General features: G+C 43.4%; 1 protein-coding gene across 1 annotated transcript in view; it reads right to left on the reverse strand.

The window, feature by feature from the left end:
- The window catches only part of RAB1B (RAB1B, member RAS oncogene family), a 194481-nt gene extending 180688 nt beyond the window's left edge, over nucleotides 1-13793 (reverse strand). Inside the window, exon 1 of the mRNA XM_085625736.1 lies at nucleotides 13557-13793. Coding sequence (XP_085481862.1) covers nucleotides 13557-13570 — 14 coding nt within the window. The 5' untranslated portion in view covers nucleotides 13571-13793. The remainder of the gene's footprint in view (nucleotides 1-13556) is intronic.
- Nucleotides 13794-14639: the final 846 nt, after the last annotated feature.

Below are 14639 nucleotides of genomic sequence, written 5' to 3' on the forward strand. Positions count from 1 at the left end.
AATTTACTCCTCCCTTGCAGTTTAATTCTAGTGCCCGGGTATTATGTAGCAGTTATGCTAAGATGGGCATAATGTGTAAAATATAGTACTCAGTGAGTTTATTTGGCCTGGAACAGTAAGTAGAAGGTGGGAATTCAAGAATCACCACAGAAGGAGGCGATTGACTATGTGTTTGGCTTCACAAATATGATGATGCAATACATAGGTCAGGCAAAGGAAAACCATGAGGCTAGCCAATCGCTGATGAAGGAATGGTATGGTCAGAAAGAGACCCTAAATGGGTACCAGGATGGTCACAAAGGTGTCAGTTCTGAAACCCATTTGTCCTAGAGCTGTGGAAGAAAAATTCGTGCAGACGTTATCTGATGTGAACTATTTAGTAGACACATGCCACAAGGGTGTTCCATGTGAACGAGCTGAAGCGTTACATCGAGAGAGATTACAGAATGAACATATGGCCATGTCGAAGGAAGTCAAGGCAGACAAGGAGCCTTTTCCATACTTGTTGCATATTGCTAAGGAAGATGGGACTGTGGAGGGGCACACCTTGCAACTGAGTTAACGCTTGATCAGCAGAGAGAGTGTAAGGAGGTGCTGGGGAAGTTTTCCCACTTCTTCTAACAGAATACAGGGTTAACACCCGTCTGTGTTCACAAGACAGACATAAAGCAAGGTATATCACATATCTGACCGAGTCCAAGAATGGACTTGGGGGTGACTGAGCACTCAATCAGCTGTTGGGCCAGGTCAGTCTAGTAGTGCTACTGCCCAACCTATGTTCTACGGACTTGCAGTTCTGTTGCACTCAACAAAATCACCAAGTCAGATCTACATCTGATCGCCAGAGCTGAAGCGCTTATGGAACGATTGGTTCCTGCAAAGTACTGTGATCCAACAAGTGGTTTCTGATAGATCGGTTTACCACCCAGTACCAAGGAGAAGACCATATTTTCGACACCAGAGGGATTGTTCCAGTTTAGAGTAATGCCTTCAGTTGAAGAATGCTCTTGCCACTTTTTAACACTTGCAGGATTAGAAAAGTTTTAAGCGGCCTTGCCGTATTCAGCAATTCATGGATGGATCACATGAGGCACCCTGAACCGATGCGGAGGGCAAAACTGACCATTAAGGCAAACAAGTGCCAGGTGTAACAGTCCTCTGTAGTTCACCTGGGGCATCAGGCAGGGAACAGGAACATTCGCCAGTTGAAGGCAAAAACACAGTCTGCGTTGGAGTGGGAAATGCCTACTACACAAACAGAAGTGAGAGCCTTTTTAGGACTGACTAGTAACTAAATAAACTTTGTAGCTAAGAATGGAACGTGTCCCCGTTGGCTGCACTGGCATCCAAGAAGCAGCCCAGGGATGTTATCTGGACAGAGGAATGTCAGAAGGCATTTGTGGAACTGAAGAACTCGTCAAGCAATGCACCTGTACTAAAAGCAACCGACTACAGTCAGCCTCTTACCTACTACAAAAACAGCAGCAGTAGGAAAGTACAACCAGCACTAAAAACCCCCACAGATTGTGGTCAGTGACTTCTCATGTGTTACAACAGACAGCACTACCACTGCAAGAAGTACAATCACGGACATTACCCAAAGACAATGCCATATACAACATCCAATACAAGTCTGGAGAACCAAACTATAAGAATTGCATAATTATAACTTCTGGTTGTCAAAGTGTCTGTTAACACTTTTTTTATGCATGAATAATAAGAATGGCAGTACATATACAATCTTAACAACATCCACTGCGTTTCACATTAAAAAGATAACGATTTAAACAGTATGTTGTTCACCCAAACACAGCCTTGCACAACAAGTTATTAAACTCCAACACAGCCGACAAGTGTTTCTTCTTTATCTGAGTCTCTTTTAAAGTACTCAAAGTTTGGCTTCTTCCCGATGCTGACTCGGATTTCGGGGATAATCCCTTATCATGGGGGTTTTGCACACTTTCCATTTCTATTGGCATAAGCTATTGTGCTCACCGTGGATGTTTGCTTACAGGCACCACATTGACACAGCTGTTCCAAAGCACGCAAGATCCAAAAGCACGCAAGTTCTGAAGTAAATATATTATACATGCATACATCGATATCGGACCATCACCATGGCCATACGGTTATAGTTTTCCCAATACACATTAGCAGCCAAAGCTGTACGCAGATTTGCACATTGTATGTACAAGGCTGTGTTTGGACTAAACAACATACTGTTAACATCTTTATCATGTGAAATGCAGTGGCTTTTGTTAAGATTGTATATGTTCCGCCATTTTTATAATTACAGTCAGCCTTTTGTAGTGCAGACAGATACCGGAATTGGAGCAGTACTGATTCAACTCAAACGGCAGAGAGTATCTGGTGGTCTCTATTAGCTGATGGGTGTATCTGAAGAGCAGAACTGGTTAAGTTACTGAAAAATGGTTTTACCTTTGTATGGGCTTTGCAAAGGTCACGCTGTATGTGTTAAGTGGTTGATGGCAATGAAAGGTGAACATCCCAAGATGCTGAGATGGGTAACCTCGTTACTGGATCTAGACTTCATAGATGAGCAGAAGGCGGTTTCTAACCAAAGGAATGCAGATGGACTTTCCTGCTTATTTCGCCGATTCAACAGCAGGAATTCTCCAATGGTGGATTAAAGTTCCAGGTAGTCAGAATTGGGAGTGGCATTTGCTGGTACCGCCGTATCCCCTACAGGCACAGACTGCAATATCTGCAATTCTATTTTTTTTTTTTTAAATATTATTTTTGGCCATGGCACAGTAATCCTGTGTGTAGGCTTTGTCTTAGGTCGGGTATTTTGACAATGATAGGTTCTGAACTTTGTCCTGAACCGTGAGGGGGACACCAAGCAAATCCTCATAGTGACTGGGGACTACCATCCCCATCAAGTTTTCATGAGCGAAGTATGCGTGAAGGCTTTTACCTGTGAGACATGAATGGACACCTAAAGGCCTATTCATTTAAAGGTCTGCTGCTCACAATGAACCCGGAATTCAGAACAGGTCTTCCTGCGCGATGTACATGTGCTAGACATGATAGTGTGTTGTACACAAGTGATAGAGACTTGGGGTTCAATTTTGGAAGTCCGCAGCCTGGACCAGAAACCAAGATGGAGAAGAGGTAGCTTTCTCTAACCAGCACATGTATATTGCTGGAATCTGCGAGGGGAGAAGCACCAGACGCTATGCTTTGGAAAGAGAATACAGGCTTTCCTTAGAAGTGCTAGGGCCCTTCCCGATACACGGGGCTGTCTATGATTCAGACTGCAGCTGCTATTAGGTAGATGGAAGAGGGAGCAGGAAGAACCCGGCAGTATTTGTCATTAGGGAAAGGAGCCCTTTGAAGAGGCCCAAATTATCTTCTCTTTTCCTGATCTCTGTGAGGAGGGATTGTAAATAGCTCGTGCAGATTACCATCACCTCTTTTGCACTTCTGTGGTGGGCACTCCGGCTGGATACTTTCATGCTGGGCAGATCATCCATGCAGAGGCCAGGCCTGGATGGTGGTCTGACCAGGAGACAAGAACGGGGAACCGACCCAAACCAGTTCCAAGGAAGCAGATCTGGAACACACATCCTCCGCCGTGAGACCAGTGTAAAAATGGAAGCTCAGGACCCATCGTTGTTAGTCATTCGTCTACCGAGGAGAGGGTACTCCACAGAGTACTCAGTGACTAATACAAGGCCACGGTTTGGTGTCCCATTAACAGCCAAGTCCCAAGAGGCAAAGCAAACATCTCCTGGAGTCAGATCTGAAGTTGGAATTACTAGACTATCCGGGTGCAAGATATCCTGCCTATCAGCAAGGTAAGGAAGTGCTAAATCTGCAGGAGGACCAGATTGTGGAAGGGACTGCTATAACTGACCCTGGCGTACGATTCATCTGACTTAGGCTCGCTAAGCAAGTGTTCCCAAGGACCTGCAGTACTACCAAGTAGGGGGCTGTGCAACCATCGTCACTTATCCCCCTACCGCCAGACACCTGAACTAATGTGCCTGTGTGGAAGGCTTAGCTTAAGCCGGGATAAGCGTCTGCTGGTGACCCTTGTACCCAACAAGGGGACTATGTGCCTGCTGCACTGCCAGGTGTGTAGTTGGGTCAGAGCCAATCCGGAAGATTGAGCAACACAAGTAATGTCCTGGGGAAGCCTTGTGAACAATCAAGTCATCGCCTCGTGGTAACACAGAAGCATGGCCGTCATGCTCAAGTAGCCACCGGATGTCGGAGTGAGCCGCAATCTGCAGCCCACCGCCTAGACGAGGGCTTTCCACAGAACCCTGCCATCCTACAGCAGCCACACCTAAGAAAAATGCAGAGTGTCGCCTGGAGGCACCTGTTGCTGATGAGATCTTGCTGCCGTGGGAGCGCCGAATGCAGTCTCACGCTGCTAGTACGAACGTTGTGAGAAACTAAACAGGCCTAGGCCAGAGAGACTGGCTGCTAAGACTAGATCAAAAGGGGGTGAAAGGATATGGAGAAGATTATGAGCAACACCCACCGATCTACCCCGAACGCTTGTGGGGGTGGGGGGGGCCAGAGGGCAGAGCCAGGGGGACCCATGAGAGTCAGGTGGAGGACTATTCTGCAGAGGTCCCTAGAGCACAAAGACGTGCACCTGTGAACCAGGTATTTATGCATTATTGTGCAGTGGAATTCTAAGTGTAATAAACTACTTGTCAATTAGAGCAAGAGGAGCACTGTTATGGACATTGATCCTATTGAGTTGCAGCAGAAATTATATTGATTATTGACTGAGTAACCTCCAAATTAAACCCCCCCCCATTCAGAATTCTGTGACTGCTTACCCTCACTTCTACTGGGAGTAAAGTGCAGAAAGGATTTTACTTGGCCCAGTTTACACAGACATAGTGAGGCAGATCCTGCAACTGCAAAAGCTCTCAACCCCCACAGTTATGGCCCAGTAACCCCTGCCTGCCCTGTCGACTTATAAATGGGGTCTGATATACATCTGGTCAAAGATGGGAAAAGAGAAACAGAATGTTCAGTTAAAATAATAATTTTCTCGAAACCTGTGCTTCCAAAATGAACACTGATGCAGTGATTGCTTGACTGATTGTCTCCTTTCTGAACCCTGAAGAGGGTACAGAGGCATAGCTAAGCAATCCCTTTTTAGGTCTCGCCTGAGCCAGCGCATGCGCTTCTTTGGCAAGACTTTTAGTTAGTAGGCTTCAAAAAACCCGACCACAGCTTTTTGAGAGGCGTAGAGCCTGCGGTTACGCGTACAAGCGCGCGCGCGCCTCACTCTGCCTTGCGCTTCAACACTCCTCCCCCTCTCCCACCATAGAGCGTGTTTCGGGCCGCGCGTCTTTTTGTCGCTTGTTTTTATCCTTGCGGAAAAGTACAGTCGAAAACCAATCTTACTCTCAGTTCACATACATCTTGTCAACGCTCTTGGCAAACTCGAGAATCTTACTATTCTTGTATGCCCGGTTCTCGACTTGCTCATTGTCTCATTCTTCTGCTCTGGATACGTACTGGCCAGCCATTTATCATAGCCTCTGGAATTTACCTCTTTCCGACCTTGGGGGTTGACGTTCCAGCTCGATTTACTGGGTGGGTCATATGTCCTGGGCCGGTATATAACTTCTGTGTTACCGACCATCCTCACGTGACTTTTTTTAACCAAACGCATCCACCGACTCTTCCTTGGAGACGCCGAATCCAGAGACGCTTCGTTCCCAGCCGAATCCAGCAAAGTTTTCCTCGTTTATTCATACCGTCGGAGATCTTTGGAGGATGTTCTCTGGCTGGGGATTTTGTGAGTAAAGTCTAAATGAGGGTTGCCCATGCTTTTTCACGTTCACCGGCTGTGCTTTTTACTTCACGGTTTACTGTTCCTCTTTTTACCTCTTAACATTCCTACAAAACTGTAGACTTCAGCCATTACCTTCTGTATTTCAAGTCCACAATGTTTTAGAATTTTTCGGTTGTCAGTGACTGGGGTAGTGGTTAGACTGTCATCTTGCCTCTATTTACATACTGCAAATAAATGACTGAGTCAGCACAGGCTGTAGAGCAGATTTCAGGCTACTAGAAGATATTCTATTACTTCAGATCTGAAGTAGATTTTATAGTGGTGCGAGAAAACTAAACCTGTGCTAGGTCTGCTGTTTCAAACACCAGTCCCTCCAAAATAGTGTTATTCTTGCAGCATATTTCTACAAAAGCACCGTTACCATAGTACATCAAAGACACATGGAACATTTCTGGTGCTATATACATTGCCCCGCAGGTCTCTTTGGGAGTCTCCAGATGCTGATCAGGGTGTCTGTTTATCTAACACCGCTAGCTCTGCTTCAAAGATTTCTGTATCCAGTCTGGTGTCTTCAGAAGGGCCTTCAAAGAACGAATCTGCAGGAGTTACTCTATTGGTCAGAAAAACTGTTACCGAAAGGAATTGCTTATTCTTCCTATGAGCTGCTGGAGTCTGACAGGGCATACAGGAATACCTTCCAAGTTGCTCCTGCCAAAGCCACAGGTGATCATGTCAAAATCCTTGCATCATGGCTCATTAATTCTGGGAGTTCAGAAATGTATATGAGACTATAAAAATGTTGAACAATACTACACACACTCAGAACAACTTCTACCACTACAATATGTGCAATGTAAAATCACCAGCACTTCAATATAATCAGTACTCCCCTCTGCCTCACCAAGTTATCACTGGCTTTTTATAAAAGAAATAATCTTTAAAAGCATACTTGTTTAAAGTACACCAGCCCCAAGACCGTAAAGTAGCCCCTCCATTTTTATTTTCATTTTTTTATAGCCAATTTTTCTTTTTATAGAATTCATAAGAAGATCAAGTCACTCATTTTATGACCCTGACTTTGGCCTTGCCTGGTTCCTTAATGCAGTTCTTCCAAAGCTCGCTCATCTACTTGATACTGTGCGAAAGCAAAATCTATTTTGTATAGAGATCAGTATGGTGAAACCAATATCATTCTCGGCAAAGAACTATACTAAGTTATATCTATTTTTTAAGTGTTCTATAGTATTTGTTTCTAATAGATGCATGTATAACTCTTCTCCTTGGTGTTAAATTCTGAAAAAACCCACCTAGGTCAGACCAATCCATCACATTGCCGGAGGCCAAAAAGGTAAGAGAGTAGGCCTTCCTATTTAGGTGTTTTACTAATGTTGCTATTTCATTTTACTGAGGATTCCTATTCTCGCTGTACATATTTCATTACAATTAAATATGTAAGTGTAGAGTATCTGTGATGCAGGATTGTAACTTTGCATTTTGCTGGCTAAAACATGCTGTTGATTACGTCTATGATTTCTAGCAATTTATTAGGTAAGTGTAATTCGCTTTTCTGTACTCTTTTAATAGCTCTTTATATTTGTAAAACATTTCATCACCGACAGTGGCTATGTATTTGTGGTGTGTTTTTTGTTTTGTTTACTGTTAACACTGTGAAGCTGTTGCATTGTGGGGAGGAAAATAACTGGGACATGTAGTGGGTGGAAGATAACCAACACTATGAACTGTTAATCAAAATAGTTTTCATAATATCCTAGATGTCCCTATATCTAGAGATTTAAAAATGTAAGTGTTTTCTTTTCTTTTAGGACCTTGGAAACATTGGGCCAGCAAACGATCAGTTCTCTCACACTCCGCCAACACTAGCAGTTCTAATACTTACTTAGTCAATGTATATACCAAACAAGCACTGGCATAGCCAATAGGTCTCGCCTTTGGGATCTTATAAGTGTTTAGCCATGCAACAGTTGATGTTGTTGCACTAAGGATACTGTGCTGCATAACTAAAATAATTATAAGGTCCCAAAAGTGTGACCTATTGGCTATGCCAATGCTTGTTATGTCAAGATGTGCCAGCTCCCCCACGCATGACCAAGAAACCATGATCTGCTCGTCATCAATACCCAACCTTGAAGCCCTCTTCTCAGAGGACCGCAAGACATAACATGGATGTATATTATGTATTATAGCAATGTTTTAAACTCCATCTAAAAAGCTAGAGCTCCAAACCTGATCTCAAGAGCCAGCCACTCATCTTAGAGGAGCATTAGTCTCGGTACACTTGGTGAAACGGTGTAACCCAACCAATTCCAAGCTCTGGAGCGGAAAAAGAGTAGGAGAAAATGTCCAAAAATTCAGCAATTTACAAACATTTTCATTCAACCTGCTAATACCAGTACCACAAAAGTAAGTAAAAAGTCGACTGGTATCCTCTGTGTCAACTTTTCTTCAGTAATCAGCACATCAACCACAGACATTAAATCACACTCTATTATTCAACAGATCCCTTTAGAGAGCACCCCTAACATTCAACCAAAACAGCACCAGAATATGCCACATAGTTCTCCATGAGGATACCAAACAGGACAACACTAAGAAAACGTCAAACAACTCTTCATCAGCCCAGCAACTGGCAGGTTTACTAAACTAGAAGATACATACACAACTGGTAAAGCCATTCAGTCCAGCTCTAAGACCATCGCTTCATCCACATACAGTTGGATGAGCCACGTAATCCAGAACAGGTGCAGAAAACAATATCTATATCAAGTAATGAAAAGCTGGACCAGATTACGGTTTGTGATGGAAAGTTCAGAACCAAGTGGAAAGCCACTAGACTATCAAAGGTGAAAAGGCCACCCAATGACAGAATGTACACCGTAGAAATCCAATTAACAAAACGCTGGAATAAGGATATAGCCCTTAAATCATCTCATTATTTTTCAGTCAATATGGTTTAACCTTAAGATTAGTCATCCCTTGTTGAGATGTCTACATTTTGTGCCATAATTCACACAATTCATTGTGATATAGTACTGCCTGGTGCATGCTGTCAGCAAGCACAGAGATGTAAAACATGGAATGGTTTAATGGACAGCATCAAACAGAACAAAAAATTTTAATCACATTTTGTTCTGCCACACCTGTGAAAACCATTTAACCTGGCCTGTAATGAAAGATGCTCATCATTTATGACCAGTTAACACAGTTCCAAAAAGATTAACTTTGGCACCAACTATGTAACCCTGTAACTACCAGATCATTAAGTTTCCTATCCAGACTTCGGACACGCAAATCATACTTAATCTCCAACTTCAAAATTGTCTTCCAGGTGTTGTACTCCTTCACCTGGGCCACAACACTTCCATTATAGCTTCTGGGTTCTGTCCCATTGACATATGCTGATAAGCAATGACAATTCTAATGTCACACTTGAGCTTGCCAAAAGTCTCATACAGTGAACCGCTGCTTCGAAGTTCCTTTTCAAACTGGAAGATACATCCTCTTATCCTGTGTTTATTCCCTTTTAAAGTATATTGTGTATTACCTACTCCATTCTCCTTTCCTTCCATATAGACAAGTCTGGATACTTGAAACTCTCCTCAAAGAATCTGCAGTTACTTTCCGGCTGTCTGTCGCAGCACTATCTACAGCCTGTGTGCATCCTATCGGAGATTTTGGGTCCTAGATTTAGAAACAATAATTCAGGCGATGTCCCTGTACCACTACAATAGACTGGGAGAGGCCCCAGGACTGGAAACAAAACTGGACAAAATACAGAAAATCAGATAAACCCTGCATGTCTTGGTCTAGTTACTAGCATAATACGAAAAATAGGGGGGGGGGGGGGGGGATCGAAATTTGACAAACTTTAAAATGTGTAATTTATGGAATCTTTTTCCCAACTCAAGTGGTGGGATGGATACAGGCTGAAAGCTATTTAAGAAAGGAAGCCAATCATAATCATGCAAGAGCTCAGCCACTTGAGCCAAACTGTTACGTTATGCCAGCTGAAACCATCACCGGAAATTTTCATACTAGATCAAACCAGACTCGAACAGCCTAAAATCTAGTTTTATCCTCAAAAAAAACTTGAATTTGAAGGGCGGATGTGCTCCAGATATTTGGAACGGTAGGGAAGCTGTACAATAGGCCAGTAATTAATTGGTTGCCTGCAATCTAGAATGACTATCAAGAACGGTATTAGAACTGCTTCCTTAAAGAGCTGTGTGACAATAGGAGAATACAGTGAGTTGCCAATAACGGTATCAAAATCTTCCCACATCAAGGGACCTACTGCTTCATTATACTACCAAGGCAAATATTACACAATGAACAGGAGGTTTGGCATGCAACTGCTACTACACTCCCCCTTAAATTCCTCCCACCTGGGACTCCACTTACAAAGGAGGAACTAAAAATGTTCAGATAAATCTAAAAACATACAAATTACTTCCATGATCAAATTCAAGCAAAGATAATAAAGGCCAACGTTCACAATTTAAGACACATGGTGAATATGATCAATGTCTTTCCCTATTAGGCATATTCCAAACTTCACAAAAGATCAACCAAATCGCTCCCATTTCCTAAACGCTTAACATTTACCCTATCTAAATATCACACTGCAGACCAAAACTGAACCTTCCATGGCTTGGAAAAACAGTTGCCAACCAACAAGTCTATCATCAAAAAATGTAATCCTGCTGGCTAACTACCTATCGGAATTCAGAGTCAGCTTCATCACTGAAAAGGCAACCTAGTAGGTGCTGGATGGCGTCCATATTGTGAACAAGGGAGACTCATAATTGATTGTGCTGGTGGACCCATCTGCTGCCTCAGATTCAATCAACGATGGAAGGCTACTAAAGACACTTAAACACTACATCGGTTCAGAGACAGGGCTGTTCATTCACTTGATGAACAAACAAATAGTCATGACCAGGATCTTCGGCCACGGCCAAAGCAGTATACAATTCCTCAGTGGTAACCCCTAGCACCAACACGATTTAATATTTACATGTGGAAATTAACTTAATCCTAAATAATTATGGCCCAGACCTGCACTGATATGCTGACTGTGCCCAGATGTAGCTAAAACATCACCAATTGACATATTAAGTAATTGTCTATCCCAATTACAAATGCTGATGAGGGAGAACTTACTTCTTCTAAACTCCCAAGAAACTAAATTCCTTCACCTCTCAAAATCATTAGAGTAAATTTGACTCCAGTCTTTACCAAGTTTCCGACAATAGCCTTAACCTCCTAGAAAAAAGTTTGACATCCCCATCCCAGAACAAGATTTGGGATCAGTTGGGTGGTACCAGAATATTATTCTAATGTCCAACTATAAAGTGAGCAAAATCACAGCTGGCCCAAAAAAAGGACATTCGCCTCAGCTAAGTGAAGGCACAAGAAATAAAACCACATCATTCATTGTTAAATAACCTCCAATTGCCCGAAATTCAATGTTCACTTCACCTTGAAACTATGCTCCATTATATACAAGGTTGCATTATGGGGGGGGGGGGTCAACCTGAAAAGGGAACTCTGAATCACTAGTGGATTATACAGTAAAGTTCATAACTGCTGGTGAATCATGTAATACCAAGAAAAGCACATCATGCTGGAGATTTGAACTCTGAATCAGATCTTCGTTTGTGCTGCCAAAGAACATGGATCTGTCTCCCTGAAATCACAGGCTTGCTCGCACACTTCTAGCAGCACACAAAACCCTCACATGTATCTCTTCTCTACTTACTCCCATGCTTCTCAACCAACTATGGCTCCCCTCTAAGGTCTCAGATGATCTCTTTCTTAAAGTATTATCAAATCTACAAATGTGGGTCAGCGTATTATTATATGATGAGTCGAGCCACTATCCATGTGGCATGGTTCAGGCTAAAATTAAATTTAATAAACAAGTATGATAAATAGACCAAGGCCCATTCCGTCGGTGTGAAATATTACAGTGCGGTTGCTGCACACTACTTACTACTGCCCAACAGAATCACTCCGCTTGACCTATTCTTGCACACATCATGAGAACTACTCCCACAATCCAACTATCACAATCTCCAAAGATAAAACCCTTGGGTATAGTTCATACTAAATTTCTAGTACCCACTGCCCTACACCACATTTCAAACCAGTGCAAACAGGCCATGTACTCACTTCCACAATCCATGGGCTCATGACCCCTCCCCCACTCAACGCACAAACTGAACTCTATCTACCCTTAAAGTCCAACTGCCTCCTTTCCGGGGCCTAAATTTTCAGACCCCCTCCCCCCCTCGAATGCATGTCCAGCCAGCCCTAGACTAAAATTCCCTCCATAATGACTGTCAGAAACCAAGCAATCTATTTTTGCCCAGGTCGCCCACTCATAGTAGCTCATGGACCAAGATTAATTGTGATCCCACAAATGTAGCCCTTCTCGCTCTGTCAGACCTACTGACGTAGACTTGTCTACAACGTGATCTCCATCCCTAGTAAAAATAAGCCAGCTCCATGACTTTACCTAACATACATCGAATCCTATACATACTGTGGACCAATGATCCATGAGAACTAGACCTGCTCCAAAACACAGTTACACCAACGGAAGCCAAAACCTTTCAGTCCCCTTGTTCCCTTCCAAAATATGTCAGGACAAATAGCAAAGGAAAACCTTAGGCGCCTTAGAAGAATGACAGGTCGGCCAGGTCAACAATTAAATACCTCCAGCAGATAACAATAAAAATACTCCGTAACCTAGTGCAGCCACTGCTGACCGAGTTCAAATCACACTTTCAGACCCCTGAACCTATCCCAACATCTCCTCCTAGGCCACAGCTAGAATTAGTGCGTAACTACAGAACAAATATTGTCCCATTTGGTAAATACACAATATAGCTCTCAACACAAGGTTCTGCCCCAACTGTCAGACCATAAGCATGGCCCTGCCCCCATTATCAGACAGACATGCCAAAACCCCAGAGCTAAATTGATAAGCCTGGCACAGTCCCTCCCTGTCAAACAAAAATTGCCATTCCTAGCCCCGCTTCCACTGTCAAACGCGCAGACATGACCACGTTTCCACTGTCATACCTTAAGCTCTAGCCACACCACGCTACCGGGGCCAAAACATCCAATGTCAGACTCACGGCCCATACAGCAACATATCTGGCTCTTCTCCTGTCAGAACCGGACTGTCAGGCCCACAGCACTAGCCCATACCCCACCGTCAGTCCCTGTTATTCTTCTCAACCAGCAGCCCAGTGGCACGACGCAATATTTTCCTGAATAAACTGGCAACTATCATATGAAAAATCACAACTGTTCAAGTAAAACTCGCATCTATACATCAGTACTGACCTCAGTTTCAACTTGCACTCTAAGGATCTTCTCATTTTCCTATTACTAAAGTCTGACTGTGCGATACCATGTTTCACTCTTCCTTTTGCGTCTCTCCTCCAGATCACCACCCCCTTACCTTTCCTTGCTTAAATCCCACATCTTCCACTGACCACCTCTTCGCCGAGCCTTCCGCCCTTCTCACTATGCCTATTATCAAGGAAGTTAGCACCCATACGTAGTATTTACATGCGACCTCTCACTGAACCTACATCCCTTGTTCACAGTAACCCCTCTTATGAACAATTGCATCTCTACTCCTCTTCACTGCAGCCCCAGCTCAATTCCTCGCAGTATCCCCAGACCCGCCACTTCACTGAAACCACCGTTCACTCTGTCCACTCTTTCTTACTATTCGGGGTTCATGGCTTCTCCTCAGGCGGCTCCTCCGATGTTCAGGCTACTGCTGCTCCTGTGGCTACTTCCGGTCTCTGACACTCCTCAGGCGGCACATCCGGTCTCTGACGACACATCCACCTTCCGGAGGCGGCTGATCCGGGATGGGCCGCTTCCGGTGAGAGCCCCGAGCCGCTTTAAGTTCCAAGCACCCAGTCAGCCTTCCGGAGAGTGCCTCATCTTAGTCGACGGAGAAAAAAAACCTGCAACCCGGAGCGTAGCATTACGTAATGCGGAGACCATCTTTGTATGGGACACACATTTAGTTTGTGTACCTCTGCCTAACCTCACAACAGACTGTGTAATTATTACGAATTACGATCCGGACATGTTAAATTTGAACGACTTCTCACAGACGAACATTTTTTCGAGCACACCCGTTTTTAAATGTACAATTTCGGATAATCGGGATTTTGCTTCTCTTTCTTCGCTGTTTATTATCACCTTTTTCACAGCAGCCAATCAAAATAAAAACATTTTAAGTAAAAAAAACTACTTTGCCCATGATCCTTTCCTCACATGATGCTCTTGGTAGCTCATAAGTCCTTGTCACTATAGTAGTGTCTTTTTCTTTGCAACGTTGTCAAATGATAAAATAACTTTTACGCTGAACAAGGAAACAACATCACAACCCTTTGAAGGAAAAAAAACTGTCAATGATATGACCGTGTCTTCTGAATAAATTGACTGCCATGGATCCACGGCTGCCCAATATTCAGTGTGCTTACGTGTGAAATTTCCATGCTCTCAGAGCTCTTATGTGTGGCATTTAAATGCTTTATGTGTGACACTCGTAGTGACACTTTAGTATAAGTAGAACAAAACAAATGTATTCCATGTAATGCAAATATTTTCAAAAAGACTCCTGTAATAATGAAGCTGAGCTGGCAAGGTTCGTAACTGAAGATTTATTGTAGAAGCCCCTTACATGTCTAGTCGGTCCTGCAGCAGGGGTACAACTGTCAGATGAAAACGTTAACGGTAGGGTTGCAATGTGGACTGTTGGGAGAACCAAGAGGAAGGTTGTGCATCATAATGC

Source organism: Triturus cristatus, chromosome 9 (assembly GCF_964204655.1).
Source record: "Triturus cristatus chromosome 9, aTriCri1.1, whole genome shotgun sequence".
In the NCBI taxonomy this organism is placed as follows: domain Eukaryota; kingdom Metazoa; phylum Chordata; class Amphibia; order Caudata; family Salamandridae; genus Triturus; species Triturus cristatus.